General features: G+C 32.9%; 2 protein-coding genes across 2 annotated transcripts in view; one reads left to right on the plus strand and one right to left on the minus strand.

Annotated features, from left to right (window-relative positions):
- Window positions 1-13,211, plus strand: part of UTS2B (urotensin 2B) — a 50,021-nt gene that overhangs the window by 18,778 nt on the left and 18,032 nt on the right. The window lies entirely within an intron of this gene.
- Window positions 4,341-13,211, minus strand: part of OSTN (osteocrin) — a 41,119-nt gene continuing 32,248 nt past the window's right edge. The window contains exons 4-5 of the mRNA XM_079101562.1: window positions 11,506-11,602; window positions 4,341-7,665 (exon numbers count right to left, since the gene is read on the minus strand). Coding sequence (XP_078957688.1) covers window positions 11,518-11,602 — 85 coding nt within the window. The 3' untranslated portion in view covers window positions 4,341-7,665; window positions 11,506-11,517. The remainder of the gene's footprint in view (window positions 7,666-11,505; window positions 11,603-13,211) is intronic.

The following is a 13,211-nucleotide window of genomic DNA, read 5'->3' on the forward strand; positions in this document are numbered from 1 at the left end:
CATTTCATAATGCTTGGAATCTAGAAGTTGTTAACTTTTTTAACATCTCAAGACATTGTACTTCTAAACTCTGTTTAGACCATTTTCATTTGTTCATAAAGATATTAGTTCCTTCCCAAACTCATAAATCTTTTGTTAGTTTTTGCTAAATGAATCCCCAAAGATCCAAACGTATTTCTTATTTTCCATTTTCCAAGCTTTATGTGTAGAAGATAAAAAGATGCATGATCCGAATTCCAAGCCAGCTGTACCACGTATTTCACTGTTTTGTGAAATGGCTCTTTATTTTTCCAAACCATTTTATCAGTTACATTTTCTGTTATTAATGAGTTGCTGAGACTCTGTCATATATTATGTATTTCTTGGAGAAGTTCCCCACTTTGAGTTACAATTTGCATATTAGAATATACTACATTCACTAAGTAGCATTAAAATAACAGAGGTGCAATTTCCTCTATGTTTTTCTTCTAAGTTTACCTGAAGTCTAACCTATATTGATTATGTCCCCTCCACTTTGTGCCCACCATGTGGAACACATGCTGTCCCTTGTGTTCAGAATAGGAAAGGAAGGAGGTAAACATGCTCGTAATTGCAGGAACTAGGTACATGATCCGACTCTAACTTTATGAGATTGGGAGCACTGGGAAAATATAGAGAAATACAAGGAATAGTTGGAAAGTTCCATTCTATCACAGACATTTTGGGCTAATTATGTCATGTGTAACTAAATCTCAGTAGTAATTTGAGGAGGTCACTGGATAATATGAATTTGGAATTTAGGAAATCAACTCGGATTGGAGATTTAAATTTGGTATTTATTAGCATCTCTGTCTTGGGCATTGTGATGAGACTACTGAGAGAATGATTCCAGATATAGAGAGAATATATCCAAGGACAGAGATCCAGGTGTCTCCAAATTTAGAGATTGAGTAGATAAAAGAGAATTAGTCAAAGGGACTGAGTAGGAACAGCCACCATGGAAGGTGGCAACAAAGAAAATGTGCCCAGAAGTCAAGGAAGAAAGGGTTTCTAGAAAGAAAGAGCCATGATAGAAGCAAGAAGAATTGAGACCATCTGGCTGAATTTGGCACCAAAAGGCTATCAATGACCCTGAAAATAATTGGTGAACTTTTGGTTAAAGAAAACATGATTAGTGAACTAGAACCACAGACAATAGACAACTCTTTTTAGGAATTTTGTTATAAAGGGTAGAAAAAATTGGGACATTAACTAGAATTATTTAAGAGGGTCATGGAAGTTTTTTGTTGTTTGATTTTTGTGCAAGGGGATATTAAAACATGTTTGTATGTCACAGTAAATAAGCATATATTTGTGGTAATGAATATATGGAATAAATGTCCAGATCAGGTCCCAAAAACTTAACGCACATTATGTGTGAAGTGAGTATTATTGACATAAGTAGAGACTGACTACCACATATAAGAATATTTGAAGGTGAAATGGAACCAGAAATTCAGGTTTGGGCAGTAAGAATGTACACTTGCCGTCAAATATTGTAACTTCAAAAAATTGTTTAATATATAGTTAATGTATACTTGTTAAAAACATAGTTGCACAATGCTGAGCATAGCATTAATAATAGGAAATAGGAAAATGAATGAGACATCAGGGGACACCAGAATGTGGGCTGGAGTTTTACTTCATGTAAATGATAAATGATAAATAAGCATTGGTGAGCTGACTCTACTGGCAATACCCCCTCATGGGCAATTTCTTTCAACTAGGTCCCCAAATTTCTCCAAACTGTATTGCATTGCATGTATAGTTGAACTGTTTATGTGATATAAGTCTTGGCTAAGTGTAGGTTTATATTTTTCTGCCAGATAGAGATATTCAAAGATCTCTGAAAGGACAGAAGGCACAGTGATGATAACTTTCCAAGCATACTATAAAAAGAAAATTGGATTTGTGGGCCAAGCTCCTCAGTTCCATGTCTGAAAATAAACTTCTGATTTAGTTTTGTTTAAAGAAAGCTGTGGCTCTTGTAGAAATGAGAAGTATACATTTTTGGGGGGCGGGGGGTACCAGAGATAGAACTCAGGGGTAGGCAACTATTGAGCCACATCCCCAGCCCTATTTTATATTTTGTTTAGAGACAGGGTCTCACTGAGTTGCTTAGTGCCTCATTTTTGCTGAGGTTGGCTTTGAACTCATGATCCTCCTGACTCAGCCTCCCAAGCCACTGGGATCACAGGCATGCGCCACCATGCCCGGCGAAAAGTATACTTTTAGCATTATGCCATACATTGTATGTATGTGATGCTGAGCACAGGAGTCATAATTTTTAAAGTGAGTTTAGTTGAGGAGGGGAAACTGGGAAAGCAGATAGTTTGATCATTTATTTCAGAGAGTGGCCAAATTATACTATGGGATTTTAAACTCTTTTTCATTGTGCATCTCATTAGTTCTGAACCAAAGACTTATCTCCCAAAGGTTTTATACACATTTAGATACAAGGAAATTAGAGAAATTTATAATCAACTAGATGAACTTTCTGTAAGAAAGATGATAGATCAGGAACAACCTATGGAAGATTTAAAATGATTTACTTGTGTAGTTAAAGATTTAAATGATGCTAAATTTCAATTGATTGGTCTAAAGCATCATTTTATGATCACAATTTGAAGCTCAGTGTGATAAAGATTGACTTTACTTAAACATCATTTGGTGGTTTGCAAAGTGATGTTTAAATTCTCTTTCTTCCTCTTTTCTCAATAAGTAGAAGCAAATTTAGCATTGTGTTTTACTTATGTGACTTCCTCTTTGAGACTTCAGTTACCCCAAGTATAAAATAGAGGGGTGAATTTAACAGATCAACCTACTATGTTCTCTGGATTGAATTACATGCCTCATAGTATATAACAGTGCTGCCCAATAGAACTTTCTGTGATGGGAACATTCTCTAAGTTGCACTGATCTTCTGGTAGACCCTGGTTACAAGTCACTACCAAGGGCTTGGCATGCAGCTGGTATAATGGAGAAGCTGAATTTTCAGTTATTTAATTTTAATTAATTTGAAGACCCACATAAAACTAGTACCTACCGTATTGAACCATCCTTTTCATAAAGCAGTCCCTCCCGCTCCCTGAAGTACACACATTTTATTCAAATAAAAGGTTTCATAAAATACACTTCTAATAAAGAATTTGTCTGTTTTTTTCTTTAGCTTGCTTTTGGAAATACTGTGTCTAAAGCTTTTTCTATGGATGCAAAAAAGAATGTTAGACAAATATCTATCTATCTATCTATCTATCTATATATATACAAAACCTCTATTGCTTAAAGATTGCAACTGTTTCAAACATAAGGAAACTATGACACTTATTCTGCATATTATTTTTAACACTTTGTTACTAAGTGGGTTACTATATACTTAATGTTTATGTTGTGAATAATGACAAATCATTTGCACTGATGAATTGCATGGGACTATCAAAATGACTTTTGAGCCAAAGTTGAAAGTGCTGTATCTATTTATGTTTTCATAAATTCATTGCTTACAGTTTTGTCCTGTGATGACCATGCTGTTAAAATATTTTAAAAAACATCTTGGAAAGTTAAAATAAATTATATTGTCTCAACTTATGTGGAAAATATATGTTTTTTATGATTGTATTGACTACCCTTTCTTTTCTATTAATTTGGAAAATTGTCATTGAGACTACTGAAAAAATACTTATATTACTAACAAGCAGAAATATATGATTTATTGAACTCTAGGAGTAATACTAGATGTCCCTGAAATAAAATGTAAGAAAACTTTTTTACAGAACAATCTGTCTGTTACATCTCATCTCTGCTTCCTCTACAACATTAGAAACTATTTGAGACTCCCAGCATGCTTATAAGAGGCTAGTCCCAGGGTGCTAAAAACCACCAACCAAAAACCAAGAGTTCACAGGTTTTCCTTTGTTAGGTTTTTGTTTCACATCTACTTTTTCTTTTTTATTTCTTTTTTCCTTTCAGTACTGGGGATTGAACCCAAGGACTTATACATGCTAGGCAAGTACTCTAACCACTGAGCTACATCTCCAGGCTTTGTTTTCCATCTATACATCAAGCTAGTTTTGCTTATTCGGTTAACCCAGAGTTGAAAACTTAACCTTAATTCTGTCTGCCACCCATGCTGGAACACAGGTATTATCAAAGAAACTTTATAGCTAAAGAATTTTAATGACTTGACTAGTATGTGATAGCTGACCAGATGAGCCCACGCACATTCCCTTACATTACAATATAGGAAAGAAATGGATTTTTATCTATATATTCATTGTGTGGTACTTAAAGATAAGATCTCAAAAGAGGAACAGTATTTCTTAAACCCAATTAAGTAAAATGGTATACAAAACAGATCAATTTGAGCAATATATCTATAATGCTACCAATATACTTTCTTAGGAGTCATTCAAGTATACATTAATAAATATTAGTTGCACAGTAATGCCTGAAGATGTTTCCATGTATTCACAACAGCTGTAAACACAAACATAATGTTACCAAAAAGAAAGATGAAAACGTCTTTATCATCTCATGTTTATTAACTTTGGAAAGGTTGAGCAATATCCAAGCACCTTAAATCTTTAGGTACAAGGGGATAATGTTATTCACAAAGTTTTTGACACCTCTTTCTTTTAGAAGATTTTTAAAAAATAATTTGCTTTAAGAAATTTAATTCCATGGAGATATATATAGACTAAAGGTACAATTTGACAGACTTTTTGTAGTGTCAATTTTAAGATAATACAGCCAGGAGTCAATGTCTTCTTATAAAAGAGTTGGTTATATAATTGACACCAGAAGGTAGAAATCCATACTGACGTATTCATTTGCTTTATGAAGCACTGCATAGGAGGAGCATGGAGTTAAAAAGGTAACATATTATTTTGAAACTAAACAATCCTTCAAATTGGTGGCTTTCCAGTGAAATATGGTTAGATAGTATTAGGCAAGTGCATTGAACAGAGAGATAAGATGTCATGTTCTTAACAGAAATTGATGTCTTAATTTATACTTATGTTAGAAGATGATCCTATTTAAACTGCTATATTGCTGATTTATTTTCTATTTTGTCTAAAGTGGTGGTAAAATATGAGAACAAAATTATAGGTGGAGAAAACACTTTTTCTTCATTGAAGTTTTGTGTATGAGACATATGCACTGCACATCAAAATAAACATCAGTGAGTTGATTGTGATTGCTTATTTTATTTAAATTGGATGTCATAACCTAATCTTGAATTAAAAATACACATAGAAATCTATTTTTGAAATCCAACTTCAAATCTTTACCATAAGAAATATTTAGGCTAAAGTTTTTAATACCATTTGTCAAAGCACAAAGTAGCGCCTACTTGGTTTAGAAGCTTACAAATATTCAAATGGAATAAAATGGAAAGAAATAACTTCCAAGGTACACAGAACATTTCCATCATTCATCAGAAGACTGGGGAAATTGGACAGGAGAAATCATTACTTCTTTTAATTAATTAATTAAGTTGGTTCTTTTTAATTATACATGACAAAAGGATGAATTTGACATAATTATGAAAACAGAATATAATTTGTCCTAATTCAGCTCTCAATACTTCCCTTTCCCTTTCTCTCCTTCTTCCCCCTGTTCCTTTTCCTATATTGATCTTTCTGCTATTTACTTACAGTCTTTTCTGAAAATTAGTGTCTTATGGATGTACATGATGGTCAAATTCACTGTGATATATTCATGTGTGTACAAAGGAAAGTTATGTCACATTCATTCCACTGTCTTTCCCTATCCTATTCTTACTCTCTTTCCTTCATTCCTTTTTGTCTACTCTACTGATCTTCTATTCTTTTTTTAATCCCTCCCCTTATTTTGGATTATCTTCTATATATACGCAATGGAGTATTACTCAGCCATAAAGAAGAATGACTTTATGGTATTTGGTGATGAATGGATGGAACTGGAGACTATCATTATAAGTGAAATAAGCCAGTACCAAAAAGTAAGTCAAAGGTTGAATGTTTTCTCTGAATGTGGAAATCATTACTTCTTAAATAATTCCTTCAAACTTTGAGCCCTGTAGAATATTTACCCATATGCTACTGATAGCTAAAACAAGTTTATGAAGAACATAATTGGTTAGCTTTCTCAAAATTCATTTCTTTTTGCTGTAGCTCTCTATTACAATTAAAAGAAGCATTCATCTACTGTTTTCCCCTAAACTTTGAAGATTTTCAGCAACTTGAAAAATTTCCAGGAAAACTGAGAAGTTTTATGCAAAACAGTTATGTATTCTGAGTATTTATCATCTTTTACTTATTTTTAGATCTTATAAATTGGATTTCTAAAAAGCACGTTGGACAGCTAAAAATTTAATTTTTCTTTAATCTAGGCCAATTATCCATTCAATTATTTTCAAATGCATTTTTGTCACCATGATATTTTTTTGAGTTTATTTTGCTCTTTGAACCATATAAGTATATTAGGCCTGTTGGATGGTAAATTTTGCTAGAGTTTGAAGGAGCAGTGTTCTACAGATGCTTCACACAGTTCTGCCAAATAACTCATGCTGAATCTCTGCTCCAAGTAATGTTACTGTTGTATTTTGAAAGCATCTCCAACACACAATGGGCTTATGCACCTAATATGCAGTAACATCACACTTATTAATGGGAACTGAGATTTCTAAAGTACAAAATCTTATGCCCAGATAAGGTCCTTTAAAAATAATCTGCCTCATTTTAAAGACATCACTCCCAAATACATTATTTTCTTCAATGCCTTTTTAAGCACAGTGTCTGAACCAGGGTAAATAATTTCCTAGATGAGTCAATAATTAAAAAAATATTTCTTATTTTCTATGCTGCAATGTGCTGTGCTGTGCTGTACTGGTCCTGGACTGGGCTACTGGTTTAATGTTTATTGATTCTTTAACTTCCCATCTGCTTTCATCTGTTACTTCTGTGTTTAGTTGTTCCCTTCATAATGAATCACTGCTACGCTTAATTAACTATCGGTTAGAATTTAGAGAAATTTTAGAGATTAAGAAATATTGAAGTTTAACAAACGAATAATATCCTTAACATCCTTAATTCTAACCCCACTTTGGCTTCACAGCTCACTGGGGCTGTGTTTTACTTGGTTAAACTGGATAAAATTTGAATATGATAAGAAAAGTCTAGTTTTATCATTATTACCAAAAGGTTTATGGACAAAGAAAAAGAGACAGGTAAATGTACTCAAGGGAAAATACACATCATTGCCTTTTCTTACTTCCCAATAATGAATGAACAAATTTTATCCAATTTTAAGAATCAAATCTGTATTTTATAACTATTCTTCAGCTGCAAAAAATATGACTTGTACATGCATGTAGAAGGTATTTTTCTATATCACACTTTTTGACAGTTATTCAATAGTGAAGTCTGGTGGGCAGGTAACCATGCCTGAATAATTAACATACATATTTAAAAATACACATGCATTGAAGTGATTTGCATAATTTAATGAAGCAGAAACAATACTGTGATGTGATGAACTGAAGTTCAAGCTTTGGAAAATATTTGCAGAAGGCCAGTTCCTTAAAATTTTATCATTAAAGAGTATGAAGAACTTCACGGAAGCATCTTCCACATTTCTGTGACATTTCACCCAAGGAAGTTGCATCTGAAAATATGAAAATTGAAATTGCTGAAACTAATGAGAATTCTGTAGTTCAGGTGAAAATCCATCAACTTTAATAAAGATGAGCTAAACCTCTAATTATATGATGTTTCATGTAGTTTTTATTTATATGGCATACTTTTTGAAGATAATGCAAAACAATAGTTTTAGGTCAAAATGCATTAAAGAACATTTTAAAAAATGTGTATGTCCTAGTTGCTTGTGCTCATGTGTGAAAACTATAAAAAGTTTCTGTCACAACTCCTTTCTTCATATATCTCTACTATATTTTATTCTCTTGAATTTTCAATCTTTGTTCAAAGGGTGTTGCCATGACAAACCAAAGAAAGAAAAGAAAAGCTGTCTACAACTTTCTGCTTATTGTTGTGGTATCATATCAATACTTGCCATTTATTTTGCTCTTGCTAAAATGATCCAAACATATACTGGCACTTATACATGATCTTCCTGCTGTACTTGAGAGTTTTATATATATTTGAACGTTAGTTATCAAAATTTATCTAAAATAAAAATTGTCGTCATAAAACCACAATATATTTATCACATTATTAAAACAATAATCTTAATGCATGTGTCTTAATTATCATGTTGCTAATTTTATCAGGTAGATATTGATGGCAGAGATACAGAACTTGCTAATTCCATCTAGAGAAACTATGGTACTTAGACGTAGAATTCCTCTGAATTTGAGTTGATTAGAACTAAGGCCCATTTAAAAACTCAAAACTTTGGTATGATACATTAATCATGTGAAGAAGACATTGTGAAAATATTGGATTATCTTCTCTAAAACAGGCATCAGTTTGGAAACTAGGTAGTGCACAGCAGCTGTGTCTAGACTTGACCTCAAACCAAGCAAAACTTCCATGATTAGGTACCAGTTTCACTTTGAGTGTGAAGACTTAAATGAAACTCAGAAGGTGAAAACCCACAACTACACTTGCTTCAAAAGATAATATTTCCACCCTTACAGAAGTGAAACAAAAATTTTCAGAATGTCTAAGACATTGTGTGGGGTTTTTTGTTTTGTTTTGTTTTGTTTTTTTAGACATGTGTGACCAGTGAAGTTAGTATTTAACAATGACAGTTTAGCACCACGAAGATCTGATGGACCTTTAAGAGAGTGTTGTCCTAGAAGGCCTGAGTCTCAGATATTGCTTTGGTCAAGGGGTCGCAAAATTTTGGATAAATCGATTTCCTCTCAAAGCATCTGTTTTCTGAATTGCTTTAAAAACTGGGATTGGATTAAAAAGACTCTAAGTTCTTGGATTTCCAACTACTTAGCTGTGTGACTATAGGAACATTATTTAATGACTTGTTATCTAGGAAATGAGGTACATGTTATATTGCCTGCTTTTTCAAAGGTTCGTAGTCACAGTAGGAAAGAAGATGTCAAAACTCATCTCGAAAATTTGCTTGGAGGTTATAAGTATTATTTTACGGGTTTTGTTATCATATGAAACACAAAACTTCACATGAGGAAGTAAAAAAGCATCTTAGAAACCTTGGGGATATTTGTGGGTATAGTAACACAGTGGTCGAGCAGGTGAATCCACAAGGACTGACAAAAGGAAAAGAGATTCTAAGTTCTTTTCTAAAACATTCCCTTGTGATATTGCCATCTTAAGATTTTAATAATAAAAATAGCAATTTTCAAAATGCTAAACAAAATTTGTTAAGAGAAGGATATAATGTACTAACTTGGATCTGACCCAACAGTGATTCAGGAAACATTAATTCAACTCTGTAGATTAGTAGCTATCCAGAATTTCTATGGTCTAGGATTTCATATGTGTATTCATATGCACATGAATTTCCTGTATAGTTGCTTATCATACTTGTTTTGGTTTAATTTAGAAATGTTAAAGTGGGTGATGATTAAGTGTGGCAAAGTTACATGTAGAAATTGATTGTTAACTAATTCAATCTCAGTGCCATTCAATTAATTCTTTAAAAAACTGGAGTTGTGACCCTCATTCCATGAATTACTTGGCTTTTAATAGTGATTAGCTACTTTCTACTCAAATGTAATGTGGCAATGTTTAACAAATCTGAAGAGTGAGTGTACTTGGTATATTCTAGATATGAAGAAAAAGTTCATTCTGAGTTTTGAAGATGGTGCTTTTCAAAAGGTAGTAGGGAGGGGAGGCAGCATGAGGGTAGGAAGGACAGTAGAATGAACTGGACATTATTCCCCTGTATACATATATGATTATATGACTGGTGTGATTCTACAACATGTACAATCAGAAGAATAAGAAGTTATGTATGACGTGTCAAATGCATTCTACTGTCATGTAAACTAACTAGAACAAATTTAAAAAGGTATTATTCAATAAATACTCCTATATTTATGGGCATTCAGTAATTGTAGAACATCATTAATCAACACATACCCAGGAAACAAAATTTATTTTAATTAAGTCATTCTGATAAAAATATTTATTCCTCATTGTGACTAGAACATTTGAGGAGAATGAAAATGGGGTCATTTAAAGTAAGAGGGAGTGGTCTGCTTTTGGAGACTCTGCGTCATTGATCCGAGGATTATTGTGACAGAAGCGAAGAGTAGAATTACCTCTTCTCTAAACTGATATTGAAAAAGCAGTTACAGGTTATCTTAAATATTTGGGAGGAAGAATGAACCTCTGTAAGCCATATTGAGAGAAAATATTTTGCCTAGATTTCATATTCAAGAAATATTTAGTTTTTAAAACATAATGTATATGATCAAATAAAGTGTTTGACAAGTAAAATCAGGAATGTATCCATTCATTTAATCCTCAGGAAAATACTATGCATTAGAAATTGTTATTATCCTCATTTTATGGAGTAAGATTTCAGACTTTAAGGTGGGTACCACAGCTAACAGGTAGATGACCTGGGATTTGAACTTAGAAAACCTGGTCTCCCTGGCTGGCACCTTTGTTCCATATTCTGCACTGCTTTTCTTTCTTTCTTTCTTTCTTTTTTTTTTTTTGCGGTGCTGGGGATGGAACTCAGGCCCTTGTGCTTACGAGGCAAGCACTCTACCAGCTGAGCTGTCTCCCCAGCCCCTCTGCACTGCTTTTCAAGATACCAGAGATAGTAATAGTTCTACTTTATGGGATGGAATGATTCAAGGAAGAAATGGATGTGAAACACTAAGTATAAGGCTTAACACAGAGTATACTTTCAGAACTGTAGTAAACATTGTTGTCACTTGTAAATATTGTGTGTGCAATATATTGTAGGTTTACTAAAAATATCTGATTTAATCTTCACAGTACCACAATACTATTGTTTAATGTAAAAGATATATAAAAATAAGGTATATTGACAGAAACAAGATAATGAATGAGCGAGAACCAGGATTTGAATAAGGTGTTTTGATTCCATGACTTATATTCTTTCTACTATACTAGTCTCTCTCCTATGTTCCTCATTATCATAATCCTAGTAATATCTTCACTGATAATAATCAATAAAATGTGTGCCCTTTATAACAAAGGGATTGCTATGCACATGCATATTTATGAAGATGATTTATTGTGTTTGTTATAAGTGTAACCTTTAGGCATATTAATATTTAGTAATTACATAGAAATTTGTGAAAATTGTATTTTAGGATGAAGAAGGTCTAACACATTCCTCTGTTTTCCAAATGTCTCTCAAACTGCTTAACAGCAATGTATTAATTATATATGGAAATGCTTGAAAAAGTTAACTTATGAGCTAAGAAATCAAAAGGGTGATTTATAAGCAAGAATGAATTAATTAGTCTATTAGGAAATGTGAAACCAAATATTTGCATGCATTGCTACTTATTCAAATTTTACTCACAACTGAAATCAATTAGCCTCTGGAATTTGAAAGCCGGTTTCTGCCAATCCGATCCATGGGGATGCCAAATCGTCTTTTTGGATGATCTACTATTTTCCTGAAACAAATCAAGGAGAATATTTTTAAGCTAAAGTCCCAGTTATTAACCACTACTTGTGTACTTTTATTTCATGAAGATCTGGGAGTTTTCTTTGGCAGTTAGAATAAAGATGATAGTTACATTCACCCATTACCAGTCTTACCCTCTGAATGGCTATGGAAGTGAGTATAACCACAACCATCTTACACACCAGACAGCTGAGGCTTAGAGAAGCTAACATATCCAAAGTCAAAATAACCAAGTGAAAAACCAGGTCTTTTTGGTATACTGATGTGCTAAGTGGGTAAATCTCTCCCCCTCTTCAGATTTTATTCCTCTGTTTATTGAGGAAAACAGAACTGTTTTCCCCAAACTCTGCCTCAGAATGGATCTTTGGGGAAGTATGGTGTTGGGAGAGGAAAGGGTGCAGAGATGAAGGCTGAGAGGAAGTTGGCCGCTCATGCCTTCATGTAGACCTCATCCAGAGAAGCCTTACATGTGGTGGTCTGTGTTGTGTGTATATTCTCAACATCAAATATTGTTTGAAAAATTTAAGCAAGCTTCCTATTAAAATGGAGTTTAAAAATATTCACACAGGATTATAAGAGGCCTATTACATCTTCCAGTTTATATATTCTATGCATTGGTTCTTCATTTGGTACATATAAATATATAATAATAGAGGGATTCATTGTTGCATATTTGTACATGCATGCAATATAACATGATTTGGTCCATTTTATTTCCCAGTACCTCCCTTTTCATTAGTTCTCCCTCTCTCTTTTTAAACATTGGCTCTTTAAAAGAGCTAATATTCTTTGGAATATTTTCAATATCTTCTTTAATTCATTGCTATTTCCATTAGATAGTTAATCTCTACTACATAAATGCTAAAAATGAATGAAAACCTCAATGATTTTTGAGATTTTATCCTATGGTCATTCAATTGATTTACACTTTACTGTGTCCCTACTATGTATAAGGTTGTTTTTGTGGCTGGCCTGACTTAGATAGATAAGAAATAGTCTTTACTTTCAAAAATTTTCAGATAAGTACTCTCAGAAGCGATGACAATTTAATGCAAATTATAGAGGAAAAATCTCTTTGTCTAAAGCTTACATCTCTTGGTCTTATCAAGCTTTTACTTAATGATGTTCCTGATAGTACTGTGAAGCAAATAATTTATTAAATGGCTCTGAAAAGCATGGAGAACAAAGGAAATATGAAGAACTTTTAATGCTGTACTTTGCACATAAAATCTATAAATATTGCTTCATTTATTTAAAATAATTAATTTATAGGCAATTAATATTTAGTGCCTTCTACATGCCAGGTACTATGTTTCATGCTATCTGTACAAGGATGATAAAAACATACAGGGGACCTGATATATACTTACCCTCAAATAATATTTAGGAATATTATATTTTCATCTAATTAACTTTGTTTTCTGCTGATTCACATCCATCTTCTTTTCTGGGTTGGCTCTTGGTTTTGTTATCTGAACTGATTATATGTATTGCTTATAAGATTGGTCTTCTAGGCAACAATTTGGTTAGTTAATTAGGTATGGGAAAATCTAGAAAAATACTTATTGCTTATTTTTAACATTTCTACACTCCTACTT

Source organism: Sciurus vulgaris (genome assembly GCF_902686455.1).
Source record: "Sciurus vulgaris genome assembly, chromosome: 10".
Lineage (NCBI taxonomy): Eukaryota > Metazoa > Chordata > Mammalia > Rodentia > Sciuridae > Sciurus > Sciurus vulgaris.